This window comes from Polypterus senegalus, chromosome 14 (genome assembly GCF_016835505.1).
Source record: "Polypterus senegalus isolate Bchr_013 chromosome 14, ASM1683550v1, whole genome shotgun sequence".
Classification (NCBI taxonomy): domain Eukaryota; kingdom Metazoa; phylum Chordata; class Cladistia; order Polypteriformes; family Polypteridae; genus Polypterus; species Polypterus senegalus.
In genome coordinates, this window is record NC_053167.1 from 140,091,912 (window position 1) to 140,113,628 (window position 21,717).

General features: G+C 41.9%; 1 protein-coding gene across 3 annotated transcripts in view; it reads left to right on the plus strand.

The window, feature by feature from the left end:
* LOC120514607 (cytochrome P450 2J2-like) overlaps positions 1–18,860 on the plus strand; it is a 62,443-nt gene extending 43,583 nt beyond the window's left edge. For all 3 annotated transcript variants that reach the window (XM_039735084.1, XM_039735083.1, XM_039735085.1), the window contains 3 exons: positions 1,510–1,697; positions 8,013–8,154; positions 18,281–18,860. In XM_039735084.1, the coding sequence (XP_039591018.1) occupies positions 1,510–1,697; positions 8,013–8,154; positions 18,281–18,456 (506 nt within the window). In that variant the 3' untranslated portion in view covers positions 18,457–18,860. The remainder of the gene's footprint in view (positions 1–1,509; positions 1,698–8,012; positions 8,155–18,280) is intronic.
* The last annotated feature ends 2,857 nt before the right edge of the window (positions 18,861–21,717 follow it).

The following is a 21,717-nucleotide window of genomic DNA, read 5'->3' on the forward strand; positions in this document are numbered from 1 at the left end:
TATCTTGGTATCATCTGCAAACTTAACCAGCTTGTTACTTATATTTCTATCTAAATCACTTATAGATGTTAAAAATAGCAGCAGCCCTAGCACTGACCCCTGCTGGTCACCACTCTTAACATCGGCCAATTCTGAAGAGGTTCCTCGCACCATCACCCTCTGCTTTCTGTGTCTGAGCCAGTTCTGCACCCATCTACATGCCACACCCTTTTAGTTTGATGCCCACCCTCTCATGTGGCACCTTATCAAATGCTTTCCAAATTATGATATACTGTAGTCAGTTCCATTTCTTTTGGTTTTCCAACTGGCGCACAGGCAGGTCATGTGACTTGCTGAGGGTCACACAGTGGTGATTTGAACCCACAACCTCAGGGCTTGAAGTCCAAAGCCTTAATACCACTGTGCCACCCTTGTAAATGGAGTCAATGATTTTACTTGCATTGTACTTTCAATTTCTTTGTCCCCTTGTTTCTAGACCTGTGAATCAGTTTTCTTCTAGAATGTAAAGACATGCCCAGACTTTAAATGGAGTTTTGAAGGACAGCATCCTATGCAATAGCATTGCCGCAAAAGCTTTTCTGATATTTATCAGGATGAATAATAATATGTCACATTTCATACACTGGATGCAGATCAAGTCAAGTCAAGCCGGGGAGCATGCACTGGTACATCACGTTGTCGTACCCATTACACGATGAAACAACTCGGGATCCCGGCTTGCAACCCCCTCCCCAGGCAGACACACGGTCCAGTCCCACCTTCTGGAAATGACCCTCTATCTGCTGTTGGTGACCCCTTGGCCTGGTCCAGCCACTCAGGTCCCCAGCAATGAGGATCTTACGAGCTGATCACCCTCGGGGAAACGCGCCACATGGCCGTAGTGCCGTAACTGACGCTCCCTCACAATGCAGGTCATGTGCCTCATTCAGGACTCCGTGAGCAACACAAAGTCAAACCAGCGGTACCCAAGGATTTTCTGGAGAGACACAGCACCATAGGAGTCCAGTCTTCGTCTCGGGTCACTGGGTAGCGTCCATATCTCACAAACTTGGAGCACCAGGACTCTAAAGACTTGGACCTTCGTCCTTTTGCAGATATCAGGACCACCACACACCCATTTCCAGCGACCTCATGACCCCCCATGCTCTCCCAATCCGTCTACTGACTTCATAGGAAGAGTCACCAGAGACACGACTGTCACAATGCAGATCAAAGTGCAAAAAAGTACAATTCCATTCTGTTAAGAGCCAGATCTGCTGTGCTGTATGTTGCACCATAAATTGGCTTTGCTTTAACTGGCCACACCTTTTGGAGTAAAGCACACATGATGGCCGATTATCTCCTTTTCTATTTGAAACTCCACTCAGTGGCCTAAGTTCATTAATCCAAATGTGAATTTACCAACTCCTGACGTCCTTCATTTCGACCACCTCTTCATATTCAGGTCTTTGATCTTCGACTTCAGTGAAACACGCAGGCTCACTCAGTTTTTCCTCTGCTTTTCTACAGAGAAAGTTCAGGAAGAAATCGACCAAGTGATCGGACCTTCACGTGTGCCATCCATGGAGGACCGAATCAACATGCCGTACACGTATGCTGTCATCCATGAAGTTCAGAGGGCTGGAAATGTTGTTCCTGTGAGCCCACCTAGGATGGCTTCTAAAGATACCACCTTAGCCGGATACTCTATTCCCAAGGTGACACTTTTATGGCACCTCAATTTGAATCCATCCAAATGTTCATTATATTCTATGCTAAAAAATGTTAGTAGTGCTTATAAAACAAACAACAAAATGATTGTTGTTTTCGAAATTGAGATTTGTGCCCGGTGTTGGCCCACTACAAAGATCAGACATGCATTTTATTTCTTGAAACATCAAAGTGTAAATATCAACCTAAACATTTTATAGATACTCAGGTATGATACTTGAATTAGGTTTGTAAAGATTTTCATACTAGTTTAATAACGAAAATAGGAGAAGTATTGTGTATGTTTGCTTAATCTGAAGAAATTTGTGATCTTTATGTAGGTGATACTTAGTGGTTGGGAAACCTTTAAGAAAAGCCATTTGGTAACTGGTAGGATAAAACAAGTTCAAGGTGACATTTATTCTGAGGCTTACGTAATAAAATTCACGTCTCCCATACACTAATCGAGAATTTTATAATACACACCACAGACGGAGAAGTCAGTATCTTACAAAAAACACTCGCACGTCAGTAGTCAATAAGAAGCGAGCCTCCCGTATTAAATTACTTCATTATAACATTTATAGATTAAAAGCAGTCTTCAAAACCATTTAATGACAACCATAAATATGTATGTAACACCTTGACAGAGGTGAGCCATTCTTATTACCACCAGTGCTGTCATTTCCAGCTCTGAAGTGACTCCGTCTACTGAGTTATTTTCATCTGAAAGAAATTCAATTTTCTGTACGGAGACACAATCTGATCCACCGTTATTAGAGACCACTATTAGGTTTCAGTTTTCAAATCAGCTCCGTTTATTTATGTTAAGTGCCCGTCCATTTGTGAGCTCAGCAAAGAGAGGAGAAAAGAAAGAAAAATGGCCTCAACGCAAAATCCAGTCTTGAAGCACAAATAGAGAATTGTCATGTAGGAATAGACGGTACATATATTCTGGGGTTTATACAGTGGTGTGAAAAACTATCTGCCCCCTTCCTGATTTCTTATTCTTTTGCATGTTTGTCACACAAAATGTTTCTGATCATCAAACACATTTAACCATTAGTCAAATATAACACAAGTAAACACAAAATGCAGTTTTTAAATGATGGTTTTATTATTTAGGGAGAAAAAATCCAAACCTACATGGCCCTGTGTGAAAAAGTAATTGCCCCTTGTTCAAAAATCACCTAACTGTGGTGTATCACACCTGAGTTCAATTTCCTGATTACTGCCACACCTTTTCAATCAAGAAATCACTTCAATAGGAGCTGCCTGACACAGAGAAGTAGACCAAAAGCACCTCAAAAGCTAGACATCATGCCAAGATCCAAAGAAATTCAGGAACAAATGAGAACAGAAGTCATTGAGATCTATCAGTCTGGTAAAGGTTATAAAGCCATTTCTAAAGCTTTGGGACTCCAGCGAACCACAGTGAGAGCCATTATCCACAAATGGCAAAAACATGGAACAGTGGTGAACCTTCCCAGGAGTGGCCGGCCGACCAGAATTACCCCAAGAGCAGAGACGACTCATCCGAGAGGTCACAAAAGACCCCAGGACAACGTCTAAAGAACTGCAGGCCTCACTTGCCTCAATTAAGGTCAGTGTTCACGACTCCACCATAAGAAAGAGACTGGGCAAAAACGGCCTGCATGGCAGATTTCCAAGACGCAAACCACTGTTAAGCAAAAGAACATTAGGGCTCGTCTCAATTTTGCTAAGAAACATCTCAATGACTGCCAAGACTTTTGGGAAAATACCTTGTGGACTGATGAGACAAAATTTGAACTTTTTGGAAGGCAAATGTCCCGTTACATCTGGCGTAAAAGGAACACAGCATTTCAGAATAAGAACATCATACCAACAGTAAAACATGGTGGTGGTAGTGTGATGGTCTGGGGTTGTTTTGCTGCTTCAGGACCTGGAAGGCTTGCTGTGATAGATGGAACCATGAATTCTACTGTCTACCAAAAAATCCTGAAGGAGAATGTCCGCCATCTGTTCGTCAACTCAAGCTGAAGCGATCTTGGGTGCTGCAACAGGACAATGACCCAAAACACACCAGCAAATCCACCTCTGAATGGCTGAAGAAAAACAAAATGAAGACTTTGGAGTGGCCTACTCAAAGTCCTGACCTGAATCCAATTGAGATGCTATGGCATGACCTTCAAAAGGCGGTTCATGCTAGAAAACCCTCAAATAAAGCTGAATTACAACAATTCTGCAAAGATGAGTGGGCCAAAATTCTCCAGAGCGCTGTAAAGACTCATTGCAAGTTATCGCAAACGCTGATTGCAGTTATTGCTGCTAAGGGTGGCCCAACCAGTTATTAGGTTCGGGGGGCAATTACTTTTTCACACAGGGCCATGTAGGTTTGGATTTTTTTTCTCCCTAAATAATAAAAACCATCATTTAAAAACTGCATTTTGTCTTTACTTGTGTTATATTTGACTAATGGTTAAATGTGTTTGATGATCAGAAACATTTTGTGTGACAAACATGCAAAAGAATAAGAAATCAGGAAGGGGGCAAATAGTTTTTCACACCACTGTATGTCTCAATTGCAATAGGAAGTTCTAATTCAGTTTGGAAGTAGAAGAAAGAAAAAACGACAAATGAAGAGAATTTTTTATTTTATTTGATTGTATACAGTACTGTGCAAAACTTTTAGGCAGGTGTGAAAAAATGCTGTTTCATGTATCATGAAGACAGTTTCATGTCATGGCAAGATGGAGCACAGCAACAAGACACGAGGTAGTTATACCACATCAGCAAGGTCTCTCCCAGAAAAGGATTTCAAAGCAGACTGGGGTTTCAAGATGTGCTGTTCAAGCTCTTTTGAAGAAGCACAAAGAAACGGGCAACGTTGAGGATCGTAGACACAGTGGTCGGCCAAGGAAACTTAGTGCGGCAGATGAAAGACGCATCAAGCTTATTACCCTTCGAAATCAGAAGATGTCCAGCAGTGCCATCAGCTCAGAACTGGCAGAAACCAGTGGGACCCAGGTACACCCATCTACTGTCCGGAGAAGTCTGGCCAGAAGTGGTCTTCATGGAAGAGCTGCAGCCAAAAAGCCATACCTCCAACGCGACTCAAGTATGCACAAAAACATAGGAACTGGGGTGCAGAAAAATGGCAGCAGGTGCTCTGGACTGATGAGTCAAAATGTGAAATATTTGGCTGTAGCAGAAGGCAGTTTGTTCGTCGAAGGGCTGAAGAGCGGTACACTAATGAGTGTCTGCAGGCAACAGTGAAGCATGGTGGAGGTTCCTTGAACGTTTGGGGCTGCATTTCTGCGAATGGAGTTGGAGATTTGGTCAGGATTAATGGTGTTCTCAATGCTGAGAAAGACCGGCAGATACTTATCCATCATGCAATACCATCGGGAGGCGTATAATTGGCCCCAAATGTATTCTGCAGCAGGACAACAACCCCAAACATACAGCCAAAGCCATTAAGAACTATCTTCAGCGTAAGAAGTCCTGGAAGTGATGGTATGGCCCCCACAGAGCCCTGATCTCAACATCACCGAGTGTGTCTGGGATTACATGAAGAGGCAGAAGGATGTGAGGAAGCCTCCGTCCACACAAGATCTGTGGTTAGTTCTCCAAGATGTTTGGAACAACCAACCAGCCGAGTTCCTTCAAAAACTGTGTGCAAGTGTACCTAGAAGAACTGATGCTGTTTTCATGGCAAAGGGTGGTCACACCAAATATCGATTTGATTTAGATTTCTCTTTTATTCATTCACTGCATTTTGTTGATTGATGAAAATGAATGATTAACACTTCCATTTTAGAAAGCCTGTTTTTCACACCTGCCTAAACCTTTTTCACAGTACTGCATGCTTTAGTAATCCCTGAGGGGAAAGTGTCTTTCCGTGTGACCTTTGGAGATCATAATCAGACCCCTGGAGCGATATTTTTCAGGTTGAGGGCATTGCTGAAGGGCTCAGCGGAGTCGGATCCTTTCTGGAAGTAACGGAATTTGAACCTGCAACCTTCCAGCAGCCAGTGCAGAAACATTTCACAAATGGCAGCCGTCTGTCTATGTGTCCTACAGCTTTTATCCTTTTTTAAAGTTATAAATGGTATAGATAAATGAACCAAATGAGATGCAATAGTTTTTGTTATAGATGTGTATTACGTATGACTCTTTGTTAACTGTAAAACTGTATTTTATTATCTTTGAAATTAATATATGAGTGGCATTGTGTCTGGGACACAGTTTAGCAGACTGGCCATGCAGATCAGCTAAGACGAGACTTATAAAGATCAAAAGGTCTTACCTGTTATTATTGTTATTATACAGTCAGTCAGTCAGTCATTATCCAAAACGCCATATCCTAACTACAGGGTCGCGGAGGTCTGCTGGAGCCAATCCCAGCCAGCACAAGGGCACAAGGCAGGAAACAAACCCTGGTCAGGGTGCCAGCCCACCGCAGGGTACACACACATACCAAGCACACACTAGGGACAATTTAGGATCGCCAATCCATCTAACCTGCATGTCTTTGGACTGTGGGAGGAAACCCACGCAGACACGGGGAGAACATGCAAACTCCACGCAGGGAGGACCCAACAAGCGAACCCGGGTCCCCTAACTGCAAGGCAGCAGCGTTACCCATTGCGTCACTATTATACATCCATCCATCCATTATCCAACCCGCTACATCCTAACTAAAGGGCCACGGGGGTCTGCTGGAGCCAATCCGAGCCACCACAGGGGGCCAGGCAGGAAACAAACCCTGGGCAGGGCGCCAGCCCACTGCAGGGCACACACACACACACACACACACACACATACACCCACACACCAAGCACACACTAGGGACAATTTAGAATCGCCAATGCACCTAACCTGCATGTCTTTGGACTGTGGGAGGAAAAGACACGGAGAGAGCATGCAAACTCCACACAAGGAGGACCCGGGAAGTGAACCCAGATCTCCTTACTGTGAGGCGGCAGCGCTGCCCACTGCCCCATTATACATTTTGTAGCTAATTCTTTCAAAACACTTAATGTCCTATTAAGAATCATACAAGATTATGTGTGTGTTGGTGTCTTTTTATACACTTCTTCAGTCAATAGTTTTTTTTTTTTTTTTGTATCCTTTTTTTTTCTCCTTCACTTCTTCTGGGTGTGGTGGATGCCTGCTTTTAAACCAAACCCAAGAGTATTACCAGTGGCAGAGCATTGCACCCAGGAAGCAGATGTCAGTGTCAGGCAGAGCAGCCATGAAGAAACGAGGGAATCGTCTCCCAGCAGCGCCCCCTATTGGCCCAACAGTGCTGTCCTGCCGATCTGCAGCACCAATGAACTCCTGTGGGAGTTTAAACTGTAGGCATGCAGATGAGTGCTGCCACCTGGCATACTGGGTGAATATCTGATCATGAGAGGCAGTCTGCCCATATGTGTCCATTATTCCTGCCTTGCACCTGTGGTGGGGAGCAACACCCATCCTGGCTGGAATGTCTTTTCACCCGGCAGTGGTGGCCTCCTATCCGAGCAATGTCAGACCTTCCAACCCAGAGAAGGGGCCAGTTCACCCATGTCTATCACTAATATATCTGTCTGTATGTATGCATATGTGATACAATACCTGCCTAATAAAATAAGGAGTACACAACACATTTTTCACAGGGCACAAGGCAGGAGACAAACCCTGGGCAGGGTGCCAGACCACCACAGATATGCTATATTACTAGTTCTATAGTTTGGGACCCTCTAGCGCCCTTAAGTGGTCACTCTCTCTCTCACTCTCTCTATTTGTATATGTATATGTATATGTATATATATATATATATATGTTACAACCAAAGCCTGAAATTGGCCAAAGTGGGAAGTCCTTCTGCCAAATCGGGAAATGGCCAATGTCGCTATAAAATTGACCAGCCAATGTCCGATCTTTCCTTGATTTCAGGATTTGGCCAGCCAGTTTGTGAAATAGCATGGGGCGAAACGGCCAGCCAAAGTAGCATATTCACTGGTGATTTCTAGTAATCGGACTTTGGCAACACCTCTTGGCCAAAATCCGAAATGGCCAGTCAACTGGCAGAACTTTGGGCTTTGGCCGTAACATATATATATAGTGACCACATGATCCCCAAGCCACAGTATTTATGTACTGTACGTCGTATGTATGTACAAGCAGTGTTAAAACAAATAAAAAACAACAAAAACGTGTTGTGGGCATTGGGTTAAAAGCAACAGTGAACTCTGTTAGTGAATGTCCTGCAGATTTTCAAGCAACCTTAGTGTCTCTCTAGGAATAATAAGAAATAAGTAACATTAATCCACCTGTCCTTATTTTCTCCTCAGGGTACAGTTATACTTCCCGACCTAACGTCTGTCCTCAATGATGAGAATGAATACATGACACCCGGTGTCTTTAACCCTCAGCACTTCCTGGATGAAAATGGCAAGTTTATGAAAAACGAGACATTAATTCCATTTTCAATTGGTAAGTCTCACTGCTACTGTTCCACAATTTTAAAGCAAAGCTTCTCCAAATATCTGCTTAGATTCTGCTTTTGTGTTGAAGTCTTGAAACCTGGCGAGACAGACTAATGCCTGCTGCCAGATCTAACAGGTGTGATGCATATTTATGTGGCAGGTCCTCTTGGCGAGGAAATGACAATTGTATTTAAATGTGGAGATGTGAGTGTTAGGCCAATGCCACACTACTCCACATCTAGTAGGAAAGGAAATCAGACTTTAAAGATTGCAGCTGCTGATCATACCACTGGAGGATGTCAGATGACATGAATAGAAACCACAGGGTATGTCAGATGAGAGACTCCATGACCACTTCTCAGCACTGATTCACTTTTCTAAAGTATCACAAGTCAACATTAGTGACAACTTGGACTGGCCTAATAAAACAGAGGAACTACGGGGGAGAGGGCAGGACACTATGTTTTATCCTAAGGCCTACTTTAATTGGGGCTGTGACATCCCCTACATGTCTGTGAGTCTGTCCGTTTTGTACACATTGTGGTACGCTGGGCTGGCCACAGTTCTTCAAGAGAGACCCTCGAATCAATAAGGTGATTAAAAAGGGAGTTAATTATGATAGATACCTATGAAAGGCACTATATAATAGATAGATAGATAGAAAGGCACTATATAATAGATAGATAGATAAATGTGAAAAGCACTATATAATAGATAGCTAGATAGATAGAAAGGCACTATATAATCGATAGATAGATATGAAAGGCACTATATAATAAATAGATAGATAGATAGAAAGGCACTATATAATAGATAGATAGATAAATGTGAAAAGCACTATATAATAGATAGCTAGATAGATAGAAAGGCACTATATAATCGATAGATAGATGTGAAAGGCACTATATAATAGATAGATAGACAGAGTGAAAGGCACTATATAATAGATAGATAGATAAATGTGAAAGGCACTATATAATAGATAGATAGATAGATACACACAGTGAAAGGCACTATATAATAGATATATTGCTTCCTCCATTCCTCTCCCAGCTATCTTCGTCCACCTCCTCCAGACTCTGGCCCCTCAGATGGAGTGAAGTGGTCTCTTTTATGGTGCTCCATGATCCTCTTCAACCCTGCAGTACAGGGTTCTGGATCTGTCCAGGCGCCCCTGGGCCCCAGCAGGGTAGAGCTTCTAAGCACCAATCCTGTGGTCCCATTGTAATCCAGGGTGGGGTTGCCCTCTCTTGCGCCGGGGGATATGTCCACCATCTACCCCCCCAGTCTTTCCATCCTAGGAGCGTCCCGGCTGTTTGTCTGTCTATCAGTGGGTATTAATAAACAAACAAAGTTTCCTCAGAGAGGAGTATCCAGTTTATCTCACATGACTGCTGGGCAATGCTCAAGAAACCAGAAACATGAGATCTTTCCATGGACTTTCCATCTCAGACATAATGGATTCTTTTTACAGGTGCATCTCAATAAATTAGACTATCATGGAAAAGTTAATGTATTTCAGTAACTCAATTCAAAAAGTGAAACTTGTATATTATAGAGATTCATTACACACAGAGTGAGATATTTCAGGCTGTAGAAGAACAGCCCGGCTACAGACAGACACACAGACCAACAATGTCCAGAACACACACGTTTATTATTCTTTGGCATAGCACAATGCTATCTCACAGTTTGGAGACCCGAGTTCGCTTTCCAGGTCCTCCCTGCGTGGAGTTTGCATGTTCTCCCCGTGTCTGTGTGGGTTTCCTCCGACAGTCTAGAGACATGCAGGTTAGGTGCATTAGCGATCCCTAGTGTGAGCTTGGTGTGTGGGTGTGCCCTGCGGTGGGCTGGCGCCCTGCCTGGGGTTTGTTTCCTGCCTTGCACCCTGAGTTGGCTGGGATTGGCTCAAGCAGACCCCCATGACCCTGTATTAGGATATGGCAGGTTGGAGAATGATTGACTGAATTACAGCACAATGCACAAACCCCAGTAAAGCTCAGTCCTTTTTTCTTTTCTCTGACTGCCTCTACTCCTCTACCACAAGCTCGGTCTTCTTCCTCCCGACTCCGGCTCGCTTGTTGTAGTGTGGCAGCCTCTTTTATACCACACCCCGATGTAATCCAGGGGGGCTGCCCTCTTGTGTCCCGGGGGATGTACTGTTGGTGATATGTCCACTCCCCCAGTCCTCTCCTCAAAAGGGCATCTATCACAAAGCATTTATTTCTTTTCATTTTGCTGATTATGGCCTACAGGTAATGAAAAGCCAAAACTTAGTATCTCGGAAAAATAGAATATTACATAAGACCAATAAAAGAAAATTATTTTTAATACAGAAATGTTGGCCTACTAAAAAGTCTGTCCATGTAGGCACTCAATATATTTGGTCAGGCTCCTTCTGCATGAATGACTGCATCAATGCGGCGTGGCATGGAGGCGATCAGCCTGTGGCCCTGCTGAGGTGTTATGGATGCCCAGGATGCTTTGATCGCGGCCTTCAGCTCATCTGCATTGTCGGCTCTGCTGTCTCTCATCTTCCTCTTGATAGATTCTCTATGGGGTTTAGTAGATGTGATATCATCCATCCATCCATCCATTTTCTAACCCATTGAATCCGAATACAGGGTCACGGGGGCTGCTGGAGCCAATCCCAGCCAACACAGGGCACAAGGCAGGAACCAATCCTGGGCAGGGTGCCAACCCACCGCAGGACACACACAAACACACCCACGGGCCAATTTAGAATCGCCAGTCCACCTAACCTGCATGTCTTTGGATTGTGGGAGGAAACCCACGCAGACACGGGGAGAACATGCAACCTCCACGCAGGGAGGACCCGGGAAGCGAACCCGGGTCTCCTAACTGCGAGGCGGCAGCGCTAACACTGCGCCACCATGCCGCCCCTGTGATATCATCTACTGTTAAATTCTGCTGCGTACTTCTAAAATTTTTATTTTTATACTATATTGAGGATTTGTTCTGTTCTGTGTATTGTATTGTAATGACCCCCTTCTTTTTGACACCCACTTAATGCCCAGCCTTCCTGGTAAGGGGTCTCTCTTTAAACTGCCTTTCCTGAGGTTTCTTCCATTTTTTCCCTTCAAGGGTTTTTTGGGAGTTTTTCCTTGTCTTCTTAGAGAGTCAAGGCTGGGGGTCTGTCAAGAGGCAGGGTCTGTTAAAGCCCATTGCGGTACGCCTTGTGTGATTTTGGGCTCTACAAAAATAAATTGTATTGTATTGTATTAAATTGTATTCTATCTATCTATCTATCTATCTATCTATCTATCTATCTATCTATCTATCTATCTATCTATCTATCTATCTATTATACAGTGCCTTTCATATCTATCTATCTATCTATCTATCTATCTATTAATTATATAGTGCCTTGAATTTGGTCTCGTCCGATGCGAGAGATGGACGTCTGAAGTGGAGCTCCGCTAGCAGTGGTGCTATTTTTCATATTATTTGCTTATTATTCTGAGATATCCTGTATTTATTCAACCCGAGAGGGACCGCTACAGTATATGTAAACACATATAAACATGGCCAACAAGAAGGGGGTCCGAAAGAATCGAAGACTAAAGCTACATCCAAGCTGCGATCAGCAAGCCCTAGTTCGAGATACGGCCTCTCAGAGACAGACCTGGATCAGATGGGCGAAAGTACAGACTCCTCGGGACCACGGTCCGCTACATCGTCGCCTGCTGAGAGCGAAAAGGGGAGCGAAGGTGCGATCGTGAGTGCAGATGTGGATAGCTCGCCGATTGGAGAGGATTACCTGAAACTGGAAAAGGCGGGAAGTCCGCGGCTTCAGTTACGCAATCACGCTGGACTGGAGCAGCGAGGACACCGCTTCAGCAGAGTCTGCTGCTTCATCTACGGTACAAGAAGGCACATTTGAGCTATCTGAACTGAAAGTGTTGCTCGCTGACCTCAGGCAAGATATAAAGAAAAGCGAGAAGGCTAATGAGAAAGCAACGGCAAAGGCACATGAGAGACTGAAACAGGAATGAAACAGGAGATGAAACAGGCAATGAATGTCTGCGACAGGAAATCCAACAGGCAAATGAAAGGCTCAAGAGGTACAGCTTGAACTTCGACAGGTGCTGGGTAAAATTGAAGAGCGCATTGAGAAAAACTCGCTAAACTGAGCACGCTTGCTGATCGATTGGAGCATCTTAGTGAGACATTCACGAATCGGATCGAAATAGCGAACATCTAGCTGCCAGTGCCGAGGAAAGAGCAGTAAATGTCAGTTCGAATGTAAAAACTCGGAGAAAAACTTGGAGACAGACTGGCTGCTTTAGAAGATGGGAATAGAAGGTATAATGTCAGAATTGAAGGCTTGCCGGAGAATCGAGAAAGTTTAAACCCGGTGAAATTCGAACTGAACTTTTTCTAAAATAATCGGGGCGACTTTAAAGCAGAATCTGAGATAGCAGCGCTTATCGCAGACGCTGATCAAACACCGTCAGACCCCGACCAAGATCTTTTATAGTCCGCTTTGAACGATTATCATTTAAGTTAGAGGTGATGGAACTCCTCAGGAAAAAAAGGAAGATATTATATATGAAGATTGCCACATTCGCGTCTTCCCTGACTTCTCTCCAGCAACAGCTATCAAACGCCGCCTTCTATAATATTAAACAGCGCTACGGCAAGCCAATGTCAAATACGGCCTCCTGTATCCGCAAAACTGAAAGTGGAATGGCAGGGCATTTCTATGTTTTCGCTAGCAAGGAGGAGGCAGAAAATGAGTTAAGAAAGCTGATCCCGGGACTATTCTGATACATAATTGTGAGTCATGGCGGTAAATGATAAAGCTAGGATTAATAATCTACTGTCTGATCTATTTGTTTTAAAATACGGGTTTTTATCAGCATATATTCTCATATTCTTATATTATTATTACTTACTTATTACTTATCATTACTTAGTATTACTAGGGCTAAATGTTTGTGTTTTATTGTGCTTAATTACGTTTTCCTCCTCTTTTTTTTTTTTTTCTAATTATTTCATGTGTACCCTAAATGAGACTGTTCAATATCATACCCTTGGTTTGCTGTTATTGCTATTACTGCATTAAGACTTGTTATGCTTGTTTTGGACACATCTTTAACACCATCACCTGGGTTTATTATCTGGGGATATCATCTTAATGCACTAAAATTGATGAAGATTATATGTATGTATATATATATATATATGTATATGTGTATATGTATATATATATATATATATATATTAAGTGCAAAATTCTTTTCTTTCTTTTTCCTCTTTTAAAGACTATATTGGTAACAGATATCTCTATCTTTTAACCTTAAAGCCACTGCATGGGGGCTTGATGTGCTTTGGACGTGCTCTGTCTCTGGGTATGTCAGAGGACTGGGACTGCATGAAGTGGGTTTTAGCCTCACCTGGGGAGGTAAAAAGGGAGGGTGGGGGTTAAGGGGAAGAGAAAGAGAGCAGGCTTGATCTATATCTAATCTATCTTCTCAATCTTTATAATTATAACTATCAATGTAATAATAAGCTGCATGGCAACAACTCTTGGGGGAATAGGAAATTAAGACCTAAACTATTTCACTTCCAGTTAAGACTATAATATGACACCAAAAACTCAGAATCAGTGTCTCCATGATGGGACAGTTAACTTCGTAAGCTGGAATGTTAAAGGCCTGAATCACGAATTAAAGAGAAAGAAAGTACTTTCTCACCTAACAGGTCTAAATGCTAAAATAGTATTTTTACAGGAAACCCACTTACTAAGTAAGGATCAGTTCCGCTGCAAAAGACTGGACTGGCCAAATGTTCCATTCTAGTTTTACAAAGAAAACTAGAGGGGTGGGAATTCTCATACATAGAACAGTACCATTTGTAGCATCAGATGTAGTATTGGATCCTGAAGGGAGATATGTGATGGTCATGGGAGACTTATCTAACTGTAAAATGATTTTGATAAATGTTTATGCACCTAATGTTGATGATAAGGAATTTATACAAAATTTATTTGCATCCATTCCCAATCTGAACACTCATAAACTTATAATGGCTGGGGACTTTAATTGTGTTCTAAATCCACTTTTAGATAAGACTTCCTCCACAGGGGAACGCAACTAACACCGCAAAGATAATTACAAAGTTTATAACTGATCACAACTTATCTGATCCCTGGAGGTTTTAAACCCAAATTCAAGAACATATTCTTTCTACTCACCAGTACATCATTGCTACTCAAGGATTGATTACTTCTTTATAGATAATAACTTCTTGCCTAAGATTAAATCTTGTAAATACGATGCTATTGTTATTTCAGACCATGCTCCGATGATCTTGGAGCTGAAATTACTAAGCCCCATACACTCACCCCAGATGGCGTCTCAATCCGCTTCTATTAGCTGACGAGAATTGTACTGAATTTATATCCAAACAAATTGAATTCTTTCTAGAGACAAATACATCCCCTGAGATCTCTGCAGGAACACTCTGGGAAACTCTTAAGGCCTTCTTAAGAGGACAGATTATCTCATATCTTTCCCACAGAAATAAATCCGAAGCGAAGAAAGTAGCAGAGATAAAAAGCGAAATTACTAAAATAGATGAAGAACATGCCAGACTACCAAGCGAGACTCTACATAAGAGGAGGCAGGCTCTACATTCAGAATTAAACCTCTTGACAACTAAAGAAACCGAACAACTAATTTACAAATCCAGACATCATTATTATGAACATGGAGAGAAAGCTAATAAGCTTTTAGCGCAACAAATTCACAAGCAAGAAGTGCAACGCAATCTCGTAATTACTAACACGAATGGAGATAAAATCATCGAACACAAAAATATAATGTGCACTTTTAGAGACTACTATAAATCCCTATATACTACTGAGTTTAAAGAAGACAATATACAATCTAATGCATTTCTGGATAAATTACAGATACCACAAATTGACGCTATTAGTGTGGAGGAGCTCGATAAACCTCTGTCATTATCAGAATTACTGGATGCTATAAAGTCACTCCAAGGTGGAAAAGCAGCAGGCCCTGATGGCTACCCTGCAGAGTTTTACAAGAAATTCTCCTCAGCTAGCTCCCTCCTATTAGCAACATTTACAGAAGCCAGAGATAACCAATCTCTTCCACAAACCTTTCGCCAAGCACTAATCACTGTCTTTCCAAAACAAAATAAGGACTTATTACAATGTGCATCATACAGACCAATTTCACTTCTGAATAACGACGTTAAAATACTCTCTAAAATCATAGCTAGAAGGATGGAGAAAGTGCTCCCTCAGTAATATCACAAGACCAAACTGGATTTATTAGGGGCCGACACTTATCTTCAAATCTTCGACGCCTGTTTAATGTAATATACTCACCAACTAAATCAAACACCCCAGAAATATTATTATCATTGGATGCAGAAAAGCATTCGACATGATTGAATGGAAATACCTTTTACTATTTTGGAGAAGTTTGGGTTTGGCCCAACATTTGTGCATGGATTAAATTACTGTATACTAACCCAGAAGCTTCAGTTTGCATCAATAACATTTGCTCAGACTACTTTAAACTAGAACGTGGCACAAGACAAGGATGCCCTTTGTCACCACTGCTGTTTGCAATTGCCATTGAACCACTGGCAATACATTGTCGAAATACTGATCAGATAAAGGGGATTAGCAGAGAAGGACTGGAACAGAAAATCTCATTATATGCAGATGACATGGTACTGTATATATCGGACCCAGAAAATTCTGTGCCTGCAGTCTTAGCAGCACTCACAGAATTTCAAAAGCTCTCTGGTCTCAGAATTAATCTGAATAAAAGTGTACTCTTTCCGTGAATTCGCAAGCATATAATATTAGATTAGACACCCTTCCTTTTATCATTGCAGAACAGTTTAAATACCTCGTAAACATCACAAGTAAACATAAAGCTCTTTATCAACAAAATTTCGTCGTCTGTATGGAAAAAATTAAACAAGACTTGCATAGATGGTCAACCCTTCATCTCACACTAGCTGGAAGAATTAACACTGTTAAGATGAATATTCTTCCTAAGCTCCTTTTTATTTCAAAACATACCAATATACATTAATAAATCGTTCTTTAAGCAATTAGATTCAACAATAACCTCATTTATTTGGAATTCTAAACATCCACGCATCAAAAGAGCGACCCTACAAAGACAAAAGGCAGAAGGCGGCATGGCTCTACCTAACTTCCAGTTTTATTACTGGGCGCAAATATACAGTCGATAAGAACCTGGACACAAATAGAAGAACATACACAGGCATGGACCGCAATAGAAGTAAAATCCTGCAGTACTTCTTTGTATTCCTTGCTTTGTGCTCCAATAAACACACGCTATCGGCAATACACTAATAACCCAATTGTGCTCCACTCACTTAGAATCTGGAACCAATGTAGAAAGCATTTTAAGACGGAGAAGCTTCTTTCTGTGGCACCCTGCAAAAGAACCACCTCTTTCAACCCTCACAAACATATGCAGTTTTAATATCTGGAAAAATTTGGAATTAACTTGCTTAGAGATCTTTATATAGACAACGCCTTTGCATCCTATGAACAATTACGTTCCAAATTTAACATTCCAGCTACAAATTTCTTTCACTATCTTCAAATCAGGAACTTTGTTAAACAGAACCTTCCAGATTTTCCTCATCTTGCACCCTCATCCACGCTGGAAAAATTATTGCTCAATTTCAAGGAGTTAGACTCCATCTCTACAATATATAAAATCCTTTTACAATCCCTTCCTTTCAAAGATCCAAGAGGACACTGGGAAAATGACCTCTCAATTAATATATCAGAAAAGGAGTGGAAAGTAGCAATGCAGAGAATTCACTCAAGCTCCATATGCGCAAAGCATACAATTATACAACTCAAAATTATATATCGAGCACATCTGTCTCGACTAAAACTCTCCAAAATGTTTCCAGGGCATGATCCAACCTGCGAACGTTGCAACCAAGCCCCAGCCTCACTAGGTCACATGTTCTGGGCCTGCTCCAAATTAACATTATTCTGGACAAAAATTTTTAATTACCTCTCAGACAGTCTTGGACTCACAATCCCTCCTAACCCATTAACAGCTGTGTTTGGGGTTCTTCCAGAGGGTCTTAAAGTGGAGAAAGACAAACAAACTGTGATGGCATTCACTACACTGTTGGCACGCAGACTTATTCTGATAAACTGGAAGAACCCAAACTCTCCTCTTTTAAGTCAGTGGGAAACTGATGTGTTATATTATTTAAAATTGGAAAAATCAAATACTCAGTTAGAGGATCTGTGCAGACTTTTTTCAAAACATGGCAGGATCTAATCAGTAATATTTTGAAATGATTTTATAAAGCACAGAGAATTTGTTGATTTAGGTATTTTTAAAAGCCTTAAATTTTACACCGCTTGGCTTGCTCTCTCTCTCAAGGGTGGGGATCGATCTGTTCTTAGCATAATTCTTTTTTTTTTGTAAAACTTGATTGCTATGTATTGATTGTAATAAAATTAATAAATAAATAAAAAAAAAAATTATATAGTGCCTTTCATATCTATCTATCTATCTATCTATCTATCTATCTATCTATCTATCTATCTATCTATTATATAGTGCCTTTCATATCTATCTATCTATCTATCTATCTATCTATCTATCTATCTATCTATCTATTAATTATATAGTGCCTTTCATATCTATCTATCTATCTATCTATCTATCTATCTATCTATCTATCTATCTATCTATCTATCTATCTATCTATCTATTAATTATATAGTGCCTTTCATATCTATCTATCTATCTATCTATCTGTCTATCATATAGTGCCTATCAATTATGGATGTAGTGAGAAGTTAAGCAGAATGACCCCTATTATTGGGTAACTGGAAGGATTACAATATGCAAGCTTACCTGAAGAAGGGGCCTGACTTGCCCTGAAAGCTTGAAATCTTTGTAATCTTCCTGTGCTTATTTTGGCACAAAGATTCCAATAAAGAAAGTGAATCAGTGGAGGAACTAATATGCCCCTTCAACTGTGAGATAAATCTGTATTTATTTATTTATTTATTTATGTATTTATTTGTTTGTTTGTTTATTTTTCTCTCCCTATAGGAAAGCGGGCCTGTCCTGGAGAAAACCTTGCCCGTATGGAAATTTTCCTGTTTTTCACGTCACTCTTACAAGCCTTCACCTTCCATTGCCCAAATGGACAGCAGCTGACTCTTGAAACCAAGCCCGGAATTACGTTGGGTCCAAAGGCATACAAGATCTGTGCCCTGTCTCGCTGAAGAATTTCTTTTTCTTACTTGTTTACAACGCTTTTTTTAAACGGACTCTTATACAGTATCAAGAGGCGTATCAGCGTAACTTGATTAACAGGCTGGAAGAAGTGCTGCAGATTGTTGGATATGGCCGGGCCTGAAAACAAACAATAAAAATCGTCATCAGCCTTGATGTAGTCTAAGGGCACGTTTAGGGTAGCCAGATGTCCCTTATATATGGGACATGTCCCATATTTGATCATTTTGTCCCCTGTCCTGTACTGACCTTTCAGGGACACCCAAATGTCCTGTATTTAGTTAATTTTCAAATTTCGTAATTAAGTTATATTTTAACTACCTTCTGTACTTCTTGTACTTGCTTTTGGTACTTAGTTGTAACTTTATAAGTAATTAAACTTTCTTTTCTCAGATTCTCTTGATGAAACGAGCGTTGTCTGCCTGCGTGCGACTTGTTCAGTTGCTCTGGCTGGCTGAGGACGCCGACACTCTTACCGTTTTGCTCTCCAGCCGCGCTGCTGTGCAGTTCTGGATCAGCATTGCAACGTCCAGTGACGGTCAACAAAGCGTGTTGTTAGTACTCGCCACAGCCCACTTTTTTTCTAACTGCCTGTATTAAATAATAATAATAATAATAATAATTCTCTGTTGTCTGCATTAAATACATATTTTCAAATGATTTCACTTTTACAGAATTTCTTTTTAGCTTGTATTAAATAATTTTCAAATGATTTTACTTTTGTTTTCCTCATAACCCATTAAAATCCTTGCTTTGTGTTTTTAACTTTATTTAATATATTGGTCTGGGTGTGTAGGGGCGTTTATAAATGTATATACACATATGACAAAAGTGAGTACACCCCTCACATTTTTGTTAATATTTTATTCTATTCTTTTCATGGGACAACACTGAAGATATGACACTTTGATATAATGTACAGCAGTCCGTGTACAGCTTGTATCACAGTGTAAATTTGCTGTCCCCTCAAAATAACAACACACAGCCATTACTGTCTAAACTGCTGGCAACAAAAGTGAGTACACCCCTAAGTGAAAAATGTCCATAAAGGTTTGGGGATCCACCCTATTTATTATGAGATGGAACGAAACAAAACCAGCGAGTAATCACGAGAGACGGAGTCCAAATAAACTGCGCAAAAAAATTAAAGGAACACTTTGAAAAACACATCAGATCTCAATGGGGAAAAAAGATCGACTGATATGGACTGATATGGTGATGTGTTAGGAATGAAAGGATCGCACATCGTCTGACAGAAATGAAAATGATCAACTTACAGAGGGCTGAAATCAAAGACACCCCAGAAATCAAAGGGAAAAAAATGATGTGGTAGGCAGGCAGGCAGGCAGGCAGGTCCATTGTGCCAAAATTTCATTGCAGTAACTTCAAATCCTACTGAGTAGTTTGTATGGCCCCCACATGCTTGTATGCATGCCTGACAATGTCAGAGTGGGGGGGGCATGCTCCTCCTAATGAGATGACAGATGGTGTCCTGGGGGATTTCCTCCCAAATCTGGACCAGGGCATCACTGAGGTCTTGGACAGTGTGAGGTGCAACCTGCCAAACATAATGTCCCATCCAGAGGTGTTCTTTTGGATTGGATTGCGTTCCTCCATGGATATGTCTCCCCTGACCATCACTGACCCACCACCACACCAGTCATGCTGAACGATGTTACAGGCAGCATAACGTTCTCCACGGTTTCTCAAGACCCTTTCATGTCTGTCACATGTGCTCAGGGTGAACCTGCTGTCATCTGTGAAAAGCACAGGGCGCCCGCCAGTGGTGGACCTGCAGATTCTGCTATTTTATGGCAAATGCCAATCGAGCTCCACGGTGCCCACAAGAGGACATTAGGCCCTCAGACCACCCTCATGAAGTCTCTTTCTGATTGTTTAGTCAGAGATATTCACACCAATGGCTTGCCTGCCTTCTGGAGGTCATTTTGTAGGTTCTGCCAGTGCTCGTCCTGTTCCTCTTTGCCCAAAGGAGCAGATACCCGTGGGGCCTGCTGATGGGTTAAGGACCTTCTACGAGGGGCCCTGTCCAGCTCTCCTAGAGTCACTGTCTGTCTCCTGGAATCTCCTCCATGCCCTTGAGACTGTGCTGGGAGACACAGCAAACCTTCTGGCGATGGCACGTATTGATGTGCCATCCTGGAGAAGTTGGACTACCCGTGCCAGCTCTGTAGGGTCCAGGCATGGCCTCATGCTACCAGTAGTGATGCTGACCATAGCCAAATGCAAAACGAGTGACAAAACAGATGGAGAAAAAAATGTCAGTGGCCTCCCTCCAGCTGTTTACCAATTCATTCCTGCTCTGGGGTTCATCTCATTGTTGCCCCTCTAGTTCACCAAAGCAGCTGAAACAGATGAACAAGCCCCTCTGATACTTAACTGAGCAGATCAACAGCCCACAAGTTTCATGGACTTGATGCTATACTCATATTACAAAGGCTTCCTTTCATTTTTTTTGAGCAGTATAGAACTGAATGGAGAGGAGAGGTGTGGGGCTTTCATAGGTGGTGTGCAGGAAGAGGTGGGTCCGTGAGGGAAGTGGCAGAAGTGCGGTCAGTAGGAGAACGTGGTCTGGACAGGGATGCAGAAGGTGCTGCCAGTTTAGCTGGGTTTCCCTTCAGCTTATCTGTAGAAGAGGGAGAAAAGAGGTTAGTGCACTACATCAGGTCCCAAGCTGCCATCTTACCCTCATCTTACCCCTCTTCAATGCCTCCTATGCACACGTGTGTGACACAATCCAACCCCTGCGTAACTTCAACTTTGTGACTGATGCGTGAACATTATCCTGAAGAATTTGTTGATATTGGGTTGAATTCATCCGACCCTCGACTTTAACAAGGGCCCCAGTCCCTGAACTGGCCACACAGCCCCACAGCATGATGGAACCTCCACCAAATTTGACAGCAGGTAGCAGGTGTTTTTCTTGGAATGTGGTGTTCTTCTTCCGCCATGCAAAGCATTTTTTGTTCTGACCAAATAACTCCATTTCTGTTTCATCAGGTCAAAGCACTTTGTTCCAAAATTAATCTGGCTTGTCTAAATGAGCATTGGCATACAAGCGACTCTGTTTGTGGCGTGAGTGCAGAAAGGTCTTCTTTCTCATCACCTTGTCATACAGATGTTCTTTGTTCAAATTGTGCTGAATTGTAGACTGATGTGCAGATACACCATCTGCAGCGAGATGTTCTTGCAGGTCTTCAGAGGTGATCTGTGGGTTGTCTGTCACCATTCTC